The sequence below is a fragment of the Zootermopsis nevadensis genome, unplaced genomic scaffold (assembly GCF_977971745.1).
Source record: "Zootermopsis nevadensis isolate Lab colony 2312 unplaced genomic scaffold, Znev_1.0 Znev_ptg000019l, whole genome shotgun sequence".
NCBI lineage: Eukaryota > Metazoa > Arthropoda > Insecta > Blattodea > Termopsidae > Zootermopsis > Zootermopsis nevadensis.
The window spans coordinates 10,838,810-10,858,223 of record NW_028259151.1 but is presented as its reverse complement, the minus strand read 5'-3'; the positions used below and the strand labels follow the sequence as shown (position 1 = coordinate 10,858,223).

The following is a 19,414-nucleotide window of genomic DNA, read 5'->3' as shown; positions in this document are numbered from 1 at the left end:
CATGGCCACACATCAAGTTAAATGTAATTTTCCAAAATTATTGCAGTGGGTTATTGCTGCACAACAAGTTTGAATACCATTATTGCATTCTTACTCCTTTCTAGTGAGAGTGATAAAAGTCCACAGTTTCTTTGAGATGTGGTTATCAACGAAGCAACCTCATCGCACTTGAATATTATTCTCACTTCTTTGTGTTTCGCAGAGCACATGCAGCACCATACTTTTCTTCATTGTGAATGTCAGTATTCACTGTGTCATATGTCGAGTGAGGTTGGTTGGTTGGCTGGCTGGTGGAAGGAGTTGGACGTCCCCATGGGATGGTCTGTGGTTGAGGCACCCTCCCCCCTCTCTTGTATTAGGTCCCTGACTGAGGCCAGTATGAAATTTCAGTGAGGTAATTTTGAATGACAGGAAGTGAGGAGAATAAAACTGGCCAGAATTCAAAGGTCTGGAAGGTGAAAACCAGTCCCCCTCATTTCTAGGTGCATCTATCTGCTAATGGAGCAACTGTTCAACATGCGGTCATTCTTCTCTACAAGGAAGGTGTTTGTTAAGGCCTCACACAAGATTTAGGTGTAAAGAGGTAATCTACCAGCTGTCTAACTACCTCAGAAGTTGTCCTCACACAAAGTGGATCATGGATTTATAATGCTCATGTTTTATTGAGAGTCTGAGTCAGCAAGCAAGGAAGTGATTTGACAGTGGGACGTAGCTGTAATTAAGTAATATTTTGAAATCATACTACAGCCAATAAGAACATTTAATTATTTGAGTATGTCACTAACTAAAGTCTTGAATACAATTGAAAAAGTAGAAACTGGAAGGAAGGTCGTCTCTAGAATATGCACATAGTGTGGATAAAAAAAATACACTATTCTGCAAAGGGCTTACTTAACTGTTCTTTCTAAAAAGGTAAAGGTAAGCAAGCCCTGTCTTGTGTTTCAAATAGCAGCCAGTTTTGACATTGAACTTGTTATCACCGAGAATGATTTTCAGGGTGTATAATTTTAGTTCCTGTTTGAAGGCAGTACTGAAAGTGCTACATAAGTTACACCTTTCTTATGTACACTGGGTATTTAGACCACACCCCCCCCCCCCCCCCCCCCAGCCTGATCAGGGTTTTGTAATCAAATGGCACAGACAAAACAACTTCTACTTCTTGTAGAATGGCTTTTTCTTTTAATTTTTAGAGTCCCCTTAGTCCAGATCTGGTCCTAAAGTTGTCAGTACCAATTACACAATGGTAAGGGAAATAGTTGAAATGAGGACATCCATCTCCTTAGAAACTAAATGCCTGAAGAACTTGTAATGCGTGTGCACAATGACATGTCTTGGCCCTTGCTTTCTCATGGGCTTGATTTAGCAAACTAATTTCTTGATGATGTTGCAGTTAACAATGAATGACTTCAGTGTTCATCGGATCATTGGGCGTGGGGGTTTTGGAGAAGTGTACGGTTGTCGGAAAGCAGACACGGGCAAGATGTATGCCATGAAATGTCTGGACAAGAAGCGGATCAAAATGAAGCAGGGTGAAACTCTGGCCCTTAATGAGAGGATTATGTTGTCACTAGTCAGTACAGGGGTAAGTTCATTATTTAAAAACTTTGCCCTTAGTAGACACTTGATGGTGCATCAATTCAAGCGACTTAAATATATTATTGAATCAAACACTGTACCACATTCCTTATGGTCACCGCCTCTTAATGTGGAGTCAGGGTCAAAATAATCATATCACGAGTCTTTCTCATCCAGTTGCGTTTGAACGAGTATGATTTTTGTCAAGTGCTGTATGGACATCATATTAGCCTGCATTTGTATTGGTGTGTTGGTGATGTCACAATTCTAGGAAATTGATAGTGATTTTGCTAGTAATTCAAAGCACATTTGACTATGGACTCAATTACATGACTTGAACTGCTATCCAGAAATGAAACCTGAGGTAAATGTTTTTAGCGACTCATGTCCAAGACTTCCACCACAACCATTACAAGCTACCCATGACAGTCACTCGTGCAGCAAGTAGTTTGCCAGTGTCTATATTTATTGATATTTTGCCAAGAATAATACAAACTTGGTACCCTTTGAAACATTTGAGGTGGGACCGGTGCATGTGCTACTTCATGCAGTGTGCTCAAAATTTAAAAATATAAACTTTAATAACTTTTTAATTTCAAAATCTGGAGCCTCAAAAAGAAGGGAGATATTATTGACGTTGTTTTGTGATCTTTTAACAATTGTAGGTGAGTCATGTTTTAAAAACACTTGAGAAAATCTTCCACGTATAAATAGCTTCGTTATTATCTATCTTTGGCACTGCTTGCATGTTTTGTCTGTGCATGAACTTACGCTGTCCCTTCCACCCATTGTCGAGCTGTTGCATATCTACAAAAACATTTTAAATTCAGTCTGTCTTCCCATTTCACACAACTGTTGGTCCACTTTCGTGTTCCATTATAACATCATAATCATAACTTGAAAATAATAAGTTAGTATTACACTGTGTACATGTCAGATACTTGCAACAAGCTACAGTAACTCACCAAATGTTGGTATGAAGATAATACGTCACTGCAGTGTGTAGACAAAAAGTATAAAAGAAATCTGACAGAGGTACAAGGTATGCATCTAATAGTTACGCTGGACACTGTAGCTGGCATGGCACAGTTCTTGCAGGCACCTTCTACAGCAGCCAGTCATTCATCGTCTGCCTTTCCGCTGTAGTTTTAACTTAACATAGTTTATAGAATAGTTTCAAAGTGGTGATCCCCTGGCTCTCAGCTTTCCTCTCATTATGAGGATTTGTGTCTGGAAACAGGAATAGTGGAAATTTGATGCCCAATATTTTCTGGAAGTTCTTCCAAAGAGTATGCATGGATTATTCACATACACATTTTCCTTTAGTGTCCCCACAAATAAAAATCTCAAGGATTTAAATTGGGTGATTATTGAGGCTATGACTCTTGACTTATAGTTTGTTTGCTGAAGACATCATCTAATGCAGCCATAGAATTGCTTGCAGATATGCTGCTGCATTGTCTTGCATAAAATGCCTGTACGATCTTTCATTGTTAGTCATTTGATTGAAGAAGTGTGACAGAATCTCATATAATGTTTGGAGTTGATTGCTTTTTGAAAAAATGTGGGCACTAATTACGCACCATATTCCAACTTTAAAATTGTGCAATACCACTATATGAACAGTGTGGGGATTTCTGTGCTCCAGTATATGTTATTGTGGCTGTGTACGTATCCACTTGGAGTGAACCAACATTATTCATCAGAATAAAATAAAAAGTTTTGGGTCAAGAAGTCATAGAATACTGATTCCTGAAACCACCTGCAATATTATATTCTTGCTTTGCAATCTGGAGGAAAAGGCTGTGTGCAACTCCTGTGTTGTAAGCCTATTAACATCAGCAACTTTTCACCAACCCAAACTGAAGAGCCAGGAGGCATATCGACTTCCACAAGCTTGCTTCTAATCGATCCTGGATGTCGAGCGTTTCTTCACTCAGTACATATGTTTTTCAGTATTTCTTTCATTTTTGCTGCCCTGCCCCAGCTCATGTCTCATGGAATGTAATACAAAACTTTCTGTGGCATTTCCTCTCTGAAGAATGCCATACAATATCACATATGAATTATTTTTGTTCATTACTGTATTTTATTATTGAACATGAAATTTCACAACATTGTAAACTGTACTTGCATGTCTCTTAAGGAGATCTAACCATGCTAAACCAGCAGCACTATACAGAAGTGGCTTCAAATCTCACCTGTATAATTATTAATCTGTGTAGTTTGTGCTAGTTCCGTGCAGCTGAAGTTATTGAAGCACCTGAAGGAAAGTAGATATAACTTTATTATTTTAACGGTTGCGTTATTAAACTTATTCCACTCGTGCATTTTGCCGTTTCATTGTATCGTACTGCTAAAGTTTGGAATGATTAATGAATTTTCAGGTTGACTGCCCTTTCATAGTTTGTATGACCTACGCATTTCATACGCCAGACAAGCTGTGCTTCATTCTGGACCTTATGAATGGCGGGGATTTGCATTATCACTTATCTCAGCATGGAGTGTTTAATGAACATGAGATGAAATTTTATGCAGCTGAAGTTATTTTAGGTGAGTTTAGAGTTGTCTGATTATTCTTGTATATCATAGTAGTTTATTTTTTATTTAGCTTTACTTTGCTGAAACGTCCTTCCAGTATTTCATGATCTACAAATACCCACAGTTCAAGCAATTTCTTCAAAACAGAATAGTCTTGAGAAACTGTGGTTCTCTGTAGTTGTCAAAACAGCTGTTTGATCACTTTCAGCTCTCATATGTCACTGATTCTTGCTTCTTTAAACTCTGTTTTTTATTTAGTGTTTGTTATATGGTAATAAATGTTGGTATGTTATTCTGTGTATCAAATGAGAAAGCGTTAGCAGAATGTTGCGATAATACCGTATCAGTTCTCAGAAAGGTGGACTATCTACATATTTAACAAAACATAGTTTTATGTTTCTCACTTCATAAGACAAGTACCTTATTACAGAAATTTACGTTGCCTGGCAGAGTCTCTGTCTGTGTGTTTGCGCGCGCGCACATGGAGTTTGAGTAGAAATGCAAAATTCATTGATATCTTGAATTATGGAAAGATGAAAGGTGAAAAGTGATAAAAACAGACATTTGATTTCCAACAGTAAGAAAGTTAATACTGCCTACTTCAAGAATTGAAGGGCATTGATCTTTGAAAAATTTATGGTTTTCTGAATCTTGAATAAAAATAATGTTCATGACAAACACTGCTTAGGCCATCTTAAGTAGGTCCCTTATACCTACAGCATGTTACATTCTCATATTGTTGATGGGGGAGAAGGCTTTCAGATGTGGAGGGTGGCTGCAAATGTTTTGAATAAGCTGTCTTGGACAGCCAACAAGTGGTGATCTCCTTCTTGGGGTTGGGCAGTGGCTCTCTGCCATCAAAACAAGCATCTTACAAAATATGATGTAGCACCTCAGACTTGCAATGCCCTAACTTGGACATTGGATTGGGAACTCGGAATGTGAGGAATCTCTACAGGTCATGTCTTGGATAGCAATATGAAGAAAATTACAAAAATAAAAATTAGATTTAGTGAGAGCATAGGAGGTCAAATGGGTCGGCAGTGGCACTGAACTAGTAGACAGTTGTACAGCCGTGAATGGAAATGGGAATGCCGATCATCACATAGGGACAAGTTTTTCTGTAAACAAGGGAAACCCTGTCAGAGGTTGAGAGTAGAGTTTGTTAGTGAAAGGTTGTCCCATTTTATATAGGCCGTATGATGATATGAATGCGCATGCACCAACTTATGATAAATGTGATAACTTAAAGGACAGCTTTTATGAGGAACTAGAGTGCGTATTTACTCAGTTCCTTCTGGACTTCATAATAATTTTGTTACGAGATTTCAGTCCAAAAGTGGGGAGGGAACATATCTTCAAACCAACAGCTATGAGTGACAGTTTACAGAAAACTAATAAATGTAATAGGGATTTGAGTAGTATGTTTGCCACATCTGTAAATATATTTGTCAGAAGCCTGGTGTTTGCATATCAAGATAAGTCATATGTACACTCGAACCTCTCCTGATGGGAGTATATGGATTGATCACATCTCAGTACATGCAAGACAACAGTCAAGTATACTTGATGTCTGAACTTTTGAAGAATGGTTGATTTTGATAATGAACCAATATTTCATGGCTATTGACAATTAAAGGAGCAAGACAAAAGTTTGGTGTGCAGAGATTTGATCTCAAGATGCTAAACAATGCAGAATTTAAGGAAGAAAGAGCATCAGGTTACAATCTCAGTTCCAATCTGAGCATTGGTAGGTGATAGATAATGTGGCCATCAGTAGGGCTTGTGAAAATATTAGAATATCAAAATTTCAGTGATATTGAGTCTGAGTCATTACAAGTTAATGCAGCTATGGTTTGATGAATGTTCAAAATATCTAAAGATAGAGGGAGTGGGGCTAAATTTCATTGGTTGCAGAATCCAAGCCAGATGCATGAGGATAGTGTGGGCAATGCAGCATGTGAAACTAGCACAGTGTGTATCCCCCTACCCCCACCCAAAAGAAAAGGGAAATCTGAAAGACCAAATAATGAGCTTCATACGTGGAATTTATGATTTTAGGAAGACTCGGAGGCATCGAGCTTTAGGTTGTTGCTGAAATTATAAAAAGGTATAAATCACCAGGAATTGATCAGATTCTGGCAGAATTTGTCCAAGCAGGAGGTAATATGTTCTGAAGTCAACAGATGTATTAATTCTCTTTGAAACGGAAGAATTTTCAGTGCACAGTGGAATGAATTCTTTGCACTGTCAATGAATGTCACTGTTAAGTGCATACAAAATTTTATCCAGTATTCTGTCAAGGTTAACCCCATATTTTAACAAAATTAATGAGGGTCATCTTTGTGGATTATGACAACAGATGAAGTACTTATTAGATGTGCATTTGCCAGATACTGGAAAAAAGTGGGAGTTCAGTGGGACTGACTGTACATCAGTTGTATACAGATTTCAAGAAAATGTGCGATTCTGTTTGAGGGGAAGAACCTCTCATTGAATTCAATATAAAAATTTAACTACTTGGACTAATTGCAATTTACTTAAATGAAACCTATGTTTAACTTCATTTAGGTAAACATTTGCGTGATGTATTTCCAATTCAGAATCTGAAGCACGGTGATGCTTTATCACTACTGCTTTTCAACTTTCCTTTATAATATGCATATTATGGAGGTCCAAGAAAACAGAAGGTTTGCCCTAGCTAATCGATTCCTACATCCGAAACCAATTACACGTGCTCGGCATACTTGTTGCCCTGATGATGGAGGAAACCAGGACCTCTGAAACATCAGTAAACTTCTACACTTCACTACAATCCAAAGACCCACCAATCTTCATACTCACCACTGTGAGGACCTCAAATCCTATGTATGTCTTCTGTCTGCTATCTAAAAATATAGAGTAAAATATACAAATCTATAATAGTGCCTGTTGTTTTTTATTGGTGTAAAACTTGGTTTCTTACATGAAGTCAACAATACAGACTGAGGGTGTTTGAGAACAGGGTGCTAGGAGAATAATTTGGCCTAGGAGAGATGGAGTGACAGGAAGCTGGAGAAACTAGCATAATGAGGAAAGCCATAGTTTGTGCGTTTCACCAAATATCATTAAAATGGTAAAATCAAGGATGATGATATGGGCAGGGCATGTAGCATCCGTGGGGATGAATGCATAGAGAATCATGGTTTGAAGATGTAAAGGGAATAGACCATTTGGAAGACCTCAGTAAATTGGAAGATAATGAATTTTAGGAAAGTAGGTTTAGGTTTATAGGGTGTGGACTGTGTAGATCTGGCTTAAAATGTAGAATAATGGTGGATTTCTTTGAACATGGTAATGAACCTTGGGTTCCATAAAATGAGGAGAATTTCTTGACTAGCAGAGTGTACTAATTAGCTTATCAATAAAGACAGTGCTTCACTTGGTTTATTATGCCGTCTGGGAGTATATTTCATTTCAGTCAGTCGTCTGTTGTAATTTATTGTGAATGTGCTGAGGTGGTTACACATTTTTGTGGTACGTTCTTGCATATAAGTTGTACCTACACCACATTAACACTAACTTTGGAAATGAAAACATGTCTCACAACTGTTTATGATTTCCTATTAAGAGTGTGTGTGTGTGCGTGCGCGCGAGTGTGTGTGTCTTTACTGTTGGAGCTTGAACAGAGGATAAAATGGCATGAAGCTACCTTTCAGTTCCTCTGTTGGAAATGAGCTGAAATTGCATTCCAGTCCATTGCCAGATGAGTGTCTCAATAAAAACTACATAAACAGCAAAACATGCAGTGGTGGCTTGTCTTGTGTAGATGGACCTCAAACGGGATTCTGCGTTTGACTTGGTGTAATGTTGAGAAAATCACATTGCAGTCCAGTGATGGACTCGGCTCAACAGTTTTGAAATTCAAGCAAAGTAAATTAAATTTTATGGAGTCTGATACATCTAAATATTTGGACCATGCACAGAGGATTAGCAGGTTTATGATACCAACAATACTAGGCATTGAAGCTTGTAAAGGATGAAACATGTCTCATAAAAGTTATTTGTTGTTTAGTTTGTGCATGTGTCTAGTCTCAGAAGAAGTAGTGGGGAACTGACAAAGAACAGGGTATTTTAATTTTGTATATCTACTGAACTGGTGTGTGTTGACAGGTTTGGAACATATGCACAGAAGATATATTGTCTACCGAGATTTAAAGCCTGCTAATATTTTGTTGGATGAACATGGACATGTTAGGATATCAGATCTTGGTCTTGCCTGTGACTTTTCAAAGAAAAAACCTCATGCTAGTGTGTGAGTATTACTCTTTATTTTAATTTACATTGCCTGTTATGTCTGTATCCAGAAACTCCAGATGTTATGGATTTAATTTTGTTCCTTTGCTTGCTTGCTTTTTTTTAAACTAATTTGCATTGTCATATTGTCTTCTGTGCTAACAGTGGTATGTGAAACAAGTCAAGCTGTGATCATCAGGACAAAGGAAGGTTATTATATTGGACATGGCCTATGACATCATCACTAATTTTCAGTGTGCTCATAATTGACATTTCTATTTTATGAACACTTCTGTATGTCATGGTGGTCCACCTCCCTCACTGAGCCAAGAATAGTTTTCCTGTCATATCCAAGGTCTAAGAAACTTCTCCTGGCAATATTTCTCAAATCCTGTGAACATTTTCATTATCTCTAACAATTCTTGTTCAGATGACGAATTACCGTAGTATATGCCCAGATATAAATGTTATTGAAATGTGCACATGTTGGTATTGGTTATATATTGTTTTAAATTTGCCCCTACAGCTGCTTATATTTGACATAAATTTACCTGCAAACTTACATTTTATGGTAGGATTTTAAATTCAGTGCCATGAGTACAGCTTGTTCATAAAATATCATATGAAATACGATTTGTTTTTTCAAGTCAGAATAGAGAAAGTAAATGAGTTTGTAGTTACTGGTAACAAAAAACAATTTTGTGGGCCCGGTTACAAGTGTGGTAGGGCCGGTCACCTGTGGCCTGCAGGCCGCCTGTCGGACCAAGCTGCTCTGAGTTATATATTAACAGTTGCCAAAGAAGAGGAAAAAATTTAATTAACCAAAAGTGTTTTGGTCGGATGCTTTCATAGTACACCTGCTACAAAAAGAATCTGAGAGATTATGAAAAAACTAGATGATGTAAGTAGCAAGAATAAAATCAAAATGGAGCATAAGTGGAAAGACCATAAATGTACAGGTGCCCCATGAAATGTTTGCCATGCTTTGGATGGGTGTCTGTTGGCTTATTTAGAGTAAAAAATACTGTAACAGTACAGATAGAAATCACAAGTATAATGTAGCTACGATGTAAATGGAGGAAGCACGAACATGTAGTTGAAATGAAATTATTTTAGTTGAATAGCAGAATCATCATCATCATAGGAGTGATAGTCTCTCCATGTTTAACACACGTGACACAACCATACGTACTTAATTTGGCTTGCTGTTTGAAATTGCATCCTCCATTGGCTGTGTTAAAACAGAACATCACAGTGTCTGAACAGGAACTACCTACCAAGTGGTGGGTGTGTACATTTGACGTAGGCAGGTCCACTGTCTTCAAAGGGTTAAGTAAAGTAATTCATATTTCATCTACCCCCCCCCCCCCTCTCTCTTTCTTTCTCTCTAGAAAGTTGACTGCTGGGTTTAAGTAAAGGAATGTGGTGGCAGCGGGAGGTCTATAAAGGCTGAAATTTTAGAATTTTACCAGTCTGAGAACCATTTGGTCCAACCCTGCCCAAGCTCAACATTTGTCTTTGTGTATGTTACCCATACTGAACCGAAGTGTGACTTTCTTTTATTCCAGCACAACTGAAGCTTGATCCGTTTACCATTTGCCCTGACTATCGTCATTAACAAATGTTTTAATACATAAATTGCAGTTATCCTTGAATGAGTTATTTGATGACACTCTGAAGACATCTGGGGTTATTTTAGTGTATGAGGAACAGTACAGAGATACCGATTTTATAGCGTGTTATCTCAAACTATTTCTGGGAGGGGGGCAGCTATGAAAATCCGTAAGTCATATTGATGGAATTTGTTTCCAGAGCTCATCTGTGTCACAATGGTAAAATGAGCGCAACAGCAGTGTAGGTTGCAGATAATATACACAAAGACAATTCTATTAAGTGGTAAGTGGATGTTGATGCTCTCACTGGTTCTTTCAGTTTGCAACCCAAATGTATGAGTTTTATGTAAAGTAAAATGTAAAGCTGTCCCACTATACTCTATGTAGTCACTTTGGGGTGAGGGGGAAAGATTGGAGTATCTCCTACTCATTCTTAAACCTTGGCACTAGATACGTGTGTCATGCCTTTACCCATTGGACAGGAGACTGGATGGGTCCCCCCAGAGCCTGTCTGGACACAGAGGCCAGAGGAAAAATCCTCTGCCCCTGTTGGAGACTGAACCCTTGTCATCCAGTCCATAGTCAGTCACTATACTGACTGAGCTACTCAGGCTCACATGAGTTTTATGTACTTGTGGGAAGTTCAGACACCTGGTTTTGTGAGTACAATTTTAGGTGTTTATTGCAACTAGTATGACGATGGCCTGATGCCAGTTCTTTATGGTTCTGTGAAGTGTATAGGAATTTGGTATTTTTTCTCACTTCTGTTAAATGTAAAAGCTTACCAAATTGTGTTAACAAACCTAAAACTGGACAGATTTGCGTTGTGACCACGAGTTTTGAACTTCAAATGTTGTCATAATGCATTGAAGTTCCCACCTTCATGCTTCGCTTACCTCTTGCATCTGCATTATTGATCCCTTTTCCCTACCTAATTTTTTTATCAGTGTTTGAATGTTAAATTCTGTTGCAGAGGAACACATGGGTACATGGCTCCTGAGGTCTTGTCTAAGGGGACAGCATATGATTCCAGTGCAGACTGGTTTTCCTTTGGTTGTATGCTGTACAAATTGCTCAAAGGCCATAGTCCATTCAGACAGCACAAAACAAAAGACAAGCATGAAATAGATAGGATGACTTTAACAATGGTGAGTTAATGTGATCGAAATATCTTCAGTGAGGAAATTGAAGGCAATTTTGTGATAGGATTCTACAAGCTGTTGTTACGCATATTTAATTTCATTTACTTTACCTTGTTTTCAGTGCATTTGGCCCAACAATTCCCATGTTTTCTGATTCCATCATCATAAAGTGTTATTGCTTGGGCCTTAAGCCATTCATTCTTCATTTACTTATTTCTGAGTTCATGTTGCTTTCTTTGTCAGCAGAAGAATGTGATAATTGGATGTTGGTAAGTTATAACTTAAAGGTAGATATTGGATGACTTCATATTTCATGTTATCAATGGTTTTAACATTTGTAAACTTATCACGGAGCAAAAGAATGGCTTCTAAGAGCAGTTTGAAGCTCCAGCCTGTTATATGTCTCGTCACTGACGGCTGTTACGAGCTCCTGAAAATGAACTGAGGGGTTGCAGAAACCATTAATATTACTTGTCAAATTGAAGGCTGTGGTTTTAAGTTGTTGGTGATTGGAGAGGATGTATGCTTCTGTTGGTCATTTATTACTCTCGTCATCATAGTGGTGGACGTGTGCCCCGTGTTAGGTCACTGTGCTGCTCAGGAAAGCATCTTGTCCATCCTGGTTCCATTGCAGACAGCTGACTTTCAAATTCATGTTTTTTTGTAGCAGACTTTGTTTCACCGTCTTGTGCAAGATCTTACAGATGCTCATTTTTCATAAAATGTCATCAATTGTCCCGGTACACTGATCAGTCTGTATGCGTTACTTCTGCTCAGAAGGCATGAATATTCTTCTGCCTTCCTTTCAGTTTTTCAGTACACTCGCAAACGTTCCTTTTCTTCATACAGTCATTCTTCAATAACTTTCAATACTTCTCACATGCACTGACCACAGAAGCCTGTTATTTTGTTTGCATTGTTTCAGCAGAGTAGCCAAGTTAACAGTCGGCCCCATTATTATGACTACCCAAAAGCTATTCAAAAGACTTTGGAAACCAAGAAGTCCAATTCAGGGAAGGTTAATATTTTTAACTGTTTCATGCTACAACTTGAATTGTTAATACTTAAGAATGGTGACCATTTTGATGAGAAGTTGTAATGACCATTGTCATTACTCACATATTGAAGTATTGTAATTGGCTTCGTGTAGGGCTCACTGTGAGGTGATGTTCATTGAGATCACCAGTGAGGATGTATTCGCAGTTATTGAAAGGAAATTGATTGATTCCTCAGTCTAGTTCTGTCACTGAGCAAATTCTTTCATTCATCAATTAAAGATTGCATCCAAAATGTAACAGTGAAGTCCCCGTTGTATGATCTTGATAGTACAGTTGTTAATTGATGTGAAACTGAAACTACAAAGTGGGAGGAATTTAAATTGTCTTTAACTAGAGAACCTTAAACCAGGGAACGTTATAGATCAGTATTCCAATTTAATTTTATTTGATTTCAGAATGTTGAATTGCCAGAGTCTTTTTCAAAAGATCTTAGATCATTACTGGAATTACTGCTGCAAAGAGACATTGATAAAAGACTGGGTTGTAAAGGAAATGGGTAAGTCTGTGTGCAGGGTTGATATTGAGAAGTTACTTTTTTATTTTACTTTCTAATAAAATCAGTTACAATATACATTTCAAAATAAAAAAAATAAAATGTTATTTTTTTTTCCTGTTTTGCCTTTTACCTCTAATGTGTTTGTATTCATCTTCAAGCCTTTTACATTAAACCTGGGCCTGTGTTCACACCAGCAAACTACTTGAAATATTACCGACTGCAGTAGAGGTCCATTTTTATAAGAGTTTACTTTGTTTGGAAAAAATATAATTATAAAGAATACTTGTTCCAGGCAATTAAACTTCTGGAAAGGTAAGAGGACTTGGCCCCATAATCAAATTAGATAATTGTGATTGTGCCATGTTACAATGTGTACCGCAATACTTTTAATTAACACTTGGATGTGGAACATTTAACAGGAACCTAGTGTGTAGCTGAGGTATTTAAAGGTTCAGACCCCATAAATGCAGTACTATCATGGCTGTCCAGGTAGCAGATTTTATATCAATAATAATAGTATGGTTAGAGCCGGGATAGCTCAGTCAGTATAGTGACTAGCTACGGGCTGGACGACCGGGGTTCGATCCCCGATGGGGGCAGGATTTTTCCTCTAGCCTCTGCGTCCAGACCGGCTCTGGGGCCCACCCAGCCTCCTCTACAATGGGTACCGGGGTCCTTTCCCGGGGGTAAAGCCGGCCGGGGCGTGATGCTGACCACTCACCCCCATCTAGTGCCGAGGTCAAGGAAGAGAGGAGCTATACCTCCTCTCACCCCAAACGCCTACATGGCGTATAGTGGGACAAACTTTACTTTTTAATAATAGTATGGTTAAATGTTGAGATGTCAAACACCAAACATTTTGATGCACAGAAGAGTAACAAGCTGTCATTCCAAGCATGTGCCATGTAGCACATTTAAAAATCAGCTGAGGCCACCATCAGATGGTTACATTTGTATGTATTCTATAGCAGCGTATTTATCTTATTGACATTTTACACAAAATAAATATATTTATACTGTTTTAAAGTTTTGTAAATTCATATTTTGAAGGTGTTGATTTGAAACTTTGAAACAGATATGCATAACAAACATGGCATGTCAGCAATGTAGTGTGTGTGTGTAATCTGCGTTGTGACTACATATATTGAGGTATATCAGTTGCAATTACGAATGACTCATCTGTCTGGTTGCTGTAATTTGCAATGTTTGTCTAGGGCTTTGCAGTTTTAATGGCTGGAAGGCTCTTGAGAATTTTTTAATGATTAACGTAAGAGGTCTGTTAGACCAACTGCTAAATCACAGCCTGTTACATAATGCAAAATGCTTATTTCAACAGGATATGCCAAGACAAAATGCTGAATACCTCTGATTCTGCTCTTCCTGCGAGTTGTTAGTAATAAGGGGATGGATTCAATTTATTGTCTGGTATCAGTCAGTTTTGTAGAATGACAAACATTAATATGGCAGTGCAAGATGAACAAAGGCAAAGGATAAACTCAATTGAAAAGTTGAAAATAATGATGATGTACTGATAGTGATAGTAATTGGTCACGAGAATGATTAATGGGTGATTCCAGAGTTTAAAAAAATCTATGTTAACGTGACCTGTCCGTCAACATTCCAAGTCACATTTTGTGTGAAAAACTCAAACTGAGCTGGAAAACAAGCTGTTTCGTACCCCCATCACTTGCATGGGTGGTGACTGCACAAGTGTGTAAACATCGCATTGTTCATAACACCAGACTTATTTTGAAGCGTTTGAGTTGTATTGCATTATCTGATGTGGTAATCAGTGTCCGTGACATGCAGCAGCCTGATGCTGATGAAATGTTTTATAGGCAAATTCTGGGTTTTTCATTCATGCTGAGAAGTTTCATTCCGCTATGCTAAAGGCACGTGTGGCGTATAACAAAGCATTGTCATTATTACTGCACGCCTTCCAATGATGCATGATATATAATGTAATTACACCATTTACTCAAACATTTCCAACGTAGTATCACATAATGTGAAGTTACATGTGGTATAATTAATTATATGTGTTTATGTATTGTGTATTCATGGAGATAGATCTCTGATAAGTTGTAATTTTGATTGGTTCATGGTAAATGTCAGATTTTTGCTTTGTAATTTGTTTAATTTTGTCTGTTCCTGAGATCAGTATATTTTTGCACGTGGTACCTTACCTTGTTTGAGTTTTAAAAGAGTTAGACTTTGACCTTTAACTGAAAACATTTTTTTTTTTTCAAATGTTAGTCATTCCAACAAAGCACCTCTCATGTAATCAACTTATCTGAGTACATGTCGGACCACTGTAGCTACCTTTTTTTTTTAAATTTTATTATTGTTATATGACCCTGATGTGGGACCAGATATAATTCCTGTGAAGGTCAGATTCTGCCCCAAAAAGTTTTTAAGACTTTCCACTAATTTCGAGCATTAAACTTTTAAATTGTTCACTTAGATTTAATTGTGCATTGTGGGAAATGAGTTAACAGGTTGCTTTTTCAGACCTGCATGCGTTGAGTTATTTCATCAAGTAACTGAACCGTGATATATGCTGTTGTTTGTGTCGATGAATAGTGCTGATGAAGTGAAGGAGCATTCATTTTTTGCGGGAATGGATTGGCAACAGGTTTACCTCCAGAAGTACACACCACCTCTGACACCTCCCAGAGGGGAGGTGAATGCAGCAGATGCATTTGATATTGGTTCTTTTGATGAAGAGGACACAAAGGGTATAAAGGTGGGTGGAGTTTCCTGAAATTTAACCTTATCAGCCATGGGTCACAATGTACACATGTCCAGCTGACCCTTTGTTGTAGCAGTATGCTGCTAGTGTCTAACCAGCAGACCCGTATTATGGGAATTTCATTTCTCCTATGCTGAAGAATGAAAGCTGCACTGTTTGTGATTGGGATCTGGTCCATTAATGGAGATCAGCACATTGACATTTGTGTTTGTACATGTGTGGTGATCCATACTGACCACTATCTAGTGGTTGAAATAGTTTGGAAGTGGCTTTAAGTAAGCAAATAATCAGTGTGAAAATTTTATATGGGGATATGTAATGTTGAGAAACTAAACAAAATGCAAATTGAAGAACACTACATTGTGAGATTAAAATACAAAAGTCTGTCATCTTCAGAAAATGTTGATAATGTGGACATCACTAGGGCTTGGGAAAGTGTTAATATATTCGGCTTGTGTCAAGAAGTGGCTTATGTTCTTTCCAGTCAAAGCAGCGTAAATCATGTGTAACAAAGAACATTTAATTTAGCTTATTGCCTTTTTGTAATGCAATTTCTTATAAAATACTGCAGCACACTTGATATCTTGTGGTGGCACATGGGTTGTGGAACACTCTTGGACTATTCTTGAATGAAATTTGATCTGTTTCTGTCATTTCCAAATATTTGCAGTTTGCAAATTTTTTTAAGGATTTATCAGTTATCCCTATATTGCGATTTCATCATCTTGCATTGTAATAATGACATGAATATACATAAACTTCATTTTCCCCAGCATCACCTTTAGACAAACCTCCTTGTTTCAGCGTTATAGGGCCTGACATAATTATTATTTTTGTTATATATTTTAAATAGGCTAACTTGTTATACAAAATTCTGTAAGAATGTTGCACATAGTTCTCTCCTGAGCTGTAGGCTTTCTTCATTTCTATAAACAGCTGATGTACTGTTGCCTTGTCCTCCCATTTTTCTCCATTGTCTTACGAATACAGAATGTCTTATTCAGTAGTTTAAGCACTTGAAAACTGTTAACTTGTGTTTTCTGCTCTCTGTAGTTAACAGATGCAGATCAGGACCTGTATAAGAATTTTCCATTAGTGATCTCAGAAAGGTGGCAGGCTGAAGTTGCAGAAACTGTGTTTGAGACAATCAATCAAGAGGCAGACAAACTGGAGCAGAAGAAAAAAGCCAAACAGAAACTGAAGTTTGACACAGATGAGAAAGGTTAGTAATGAGAAACTGTCGTGTTAGTTCCTGAGGGTGAAACCAGTCACTTTGTCATTTCCATTGTATAGTACTATTTAATTATTCAAATAGCTGGTTATGTTGTGCCCAGTGTCCCCTTTCTAATTCCTTACAGGCAAAATTTCCCAAGACAGAATCTAAAGTTTGTCATTCCATTCAAGAAAGTTCAGTTAACAGCACTCCTCATTTAGGTGTGTAGTTTTTGTCAGGATGTACATTCAGGTGGCTTTATAGTACCTTAAGATGCATACAGCATTCACACATCCTACTACCTTATGGTGCTCCATAACTGAGTCAGTTCAAAATCTTCCTAAATAAACCGGCAATCGAATATATTTGCAAAACTTGAAATTCACAATTTTTCAGCTGTGACTTCAGGCTGCAGTCTGCTTGCAAGCTTCCGCGCCTCCTTCAATGTGGTAATGGTTATTGCTAGTATGCTCACTAGTTGCCTTGAACAATTTTACTCATGTGAACTTCTGTAATGACGTATATGCCCTCTGCTTTGTTCATCATCCGAAATCTTCCAGACAAATTTGTACATGTGCTAACAGAAATGCAATCACAGTTTGCACCATTGCCCAGTCAGTCACTAAAACCACAGGAGTACATCAGTCAGTTTACCTTATAGTCTGTTTGGTGTGCATTTGCAAAAAATGTTGGTCCTTTTTAACAGTTCAGTTGTTATTTGAGGTTGTAAACCCCCAGTTATAACATGCACTTATGGAAAACAGTGACTTTCTTTATGAAATTTTGCACTCTGAAATCATCATACCTCTTATCACCAGACCTGTGCAAATTGAAGAGATTACAACAGAGAACACGATTTACCATTTATAAAACGAATGTGCTGTAACAAGAGTGAAATAGAATATCTCTTTATGGAAGTTGACAAAGTTCAAATTCTAATTTTATTATTTCCAAAAATACGTTTTTGTGTACAGGAAATATAGTCAAACCTTTTTATAGTTGTATGGGGTTCTCCAAGACAATCAAGAGCTGCAAAACATTTCTGATGTCTGTCATTAGATTTGTGATAAGTAGAAATGTTTTTCTGAAGGCTTGCAGTTTCAGCAAAAATGGCACAACACGTTCAGCTCATGCTGCTGCCGCTGGAGGCTGACTGAGATGGTTCAGGTTCAATCCCAGGATTTGTCAGATGATTTGAGGAAAATAACAAAAGTGCCTCAGTCAGGATAGTGGAGACTTTTTAAGCTGAGATTTGAACCAGGACCTCAAAACTGTGATATTTCATAGACTGTGCTGGAAGTTTATTTTCATGCCCCCTATACACTTTCATGGTATGGAACTCAGATACAGAAACAGACTTGCATTTTCAAGAGTTTTCTCTTAAAAACTGTAATCTTAGTTGCAAGCGTTGAGAAAATGTGTGGTCTATTTCCTGTGAGTAGATTCATTTGTCCTTGCATACCTTTAGTTTCAAGTAAGGTTGGGTGTGTAATTTCAGTCTAGTGCATAATAATTTCAAACTATGCCTAAAAGCTGGTTTGTGTTTCTCTCAGTGCATTCCTCAGAAATGTTGATTGATTTTGTAAATTCATACTGTTTGCTTGTTGGCACAGAGTCTGATTGCATTCTGCACGGATATATCAAGAAATTGGGTGGGCCATTTGCTTCAGCATGGCAAACACGGTATGCCAAGCTGTATCCAAATAGATTAGAATTGCATCCAGAGTCTGGCAACACCAAACCAGAACTTGTCTTCATGGACCAGATAGAAGATGTCAGTGCAGATCTGGTACATGTCAAGAATGAGCAGTGCATTGTGGTCCGTACCCGGGATGGCAAGATTGTTCTCACAAACCCAGTAGGTCTCTTGTGCATAAACTTTATTTCGTATTAAGCTGCCGAACATGAAGGACCATTTTCATATTCTTACAACTTAGGCAAGTTATTTGTATGTATTCATAATGAAGTTATGGCATTGGGGACTACGTCAAAATTGTACGTTTGAATATCATGTGATTGGTGATAAGAACATTACAGATGAGGAAAGTTGAAAGGTTAATTGACAGTAGGCCAGTGAGATCTGTCAAAGTTTGAATTTGTTTACGATGGGTATCGTGATTACCCGGGTTAGGTTAGGTCAAGTTTTTTAAGTTTTGGTTAAGAAAATTAAGGATATGGTAAAGTGTTAAATTTTAATATGGAAATAGTAAGTTCTTGAGTTGTGGGTTTTGAAATTTGGGAAAATTGGAAAGTTTTGAAGTTGTGGATGTTTCCATATTAAGACACTGGCATTCAAACTCGCAGACTTGGCATCGACACCAGTCCGCTACCATGCCAACTGCTCTACAAGGGAATAGGGGCAAACAACCAAAGTTTAGCTTTCACTTATGTTTTGCTTTCAGAGGACTGTGGAAAGGTATTAACATTTATGTGTTTTTTTTTTTCTTCATCAAATTAGGCATATTGGTGTCTGTTTAACAGACATCTGGCATAAATCGTTACAGCTAATGGTTGGTGGTAAAGAGTCACACATGGACAAATACAAGGAGATATGAGTGACAAGAATTATGATGATGGCTGCTGTACACTTACATCACTTCCGGTTTGGGATTTAACCTGTAGCTGCAAATTTACTGTAACTGCTGTGTCATAATAATCAAGTTTGTTGTATGTGGTGGAAGTTATATACATTAAAAATGCCTTTGTAATTCCCACAACAGGATTATGGAATATAATATCAAAATAACAT

General features: G+C 37.7%; 1 protein-coding gene across 2 annotated transcripts in view; it reads left to right on the top strand.

Annotated features, from left to right (window-relative positions):
- Gprk1 (G protein-coupled receptor kinase 1) overlaps positions 1–19,414 on the top strand; it is a 60,028-nt gene that overhangs the window by 23,277 nt on the left and 17,337 nt on the right. For both annotated transcript variants that reach the window (XM_022086579.2, XM_022086582.2), the window contains 8 exons: positions 1,391–1,582; positions 3,963–4,128; positions 8,269–8,410; positions 10,978–11,152; positions 12,600–12,700; positions 15,284–15,446; positions 16,506–16,674; positions 18,279–18,523. In XM_022086579.2, the coding sequence (XP_021942271.1) occupies positions 1,391–1,582; positions 3,963–4,128; positions 8,269–8,410; positions 10,978–11,152; positions 12,600–12,700; positions 15,284–15,446; positions 16,506–16,674; positions 18,279–18,523 (1,353 nt within the window). The remainder of the gene's footprint in view (positions 1–1,390; positions 1,583–3,962; positions 4,129–8,268; positions 8,411–10,977; positions 11,153–12,599; positions 12,701–15,283; positions 15,447–16,505; positions 16,675–18,278; positions 18,524–19,414) is intronic.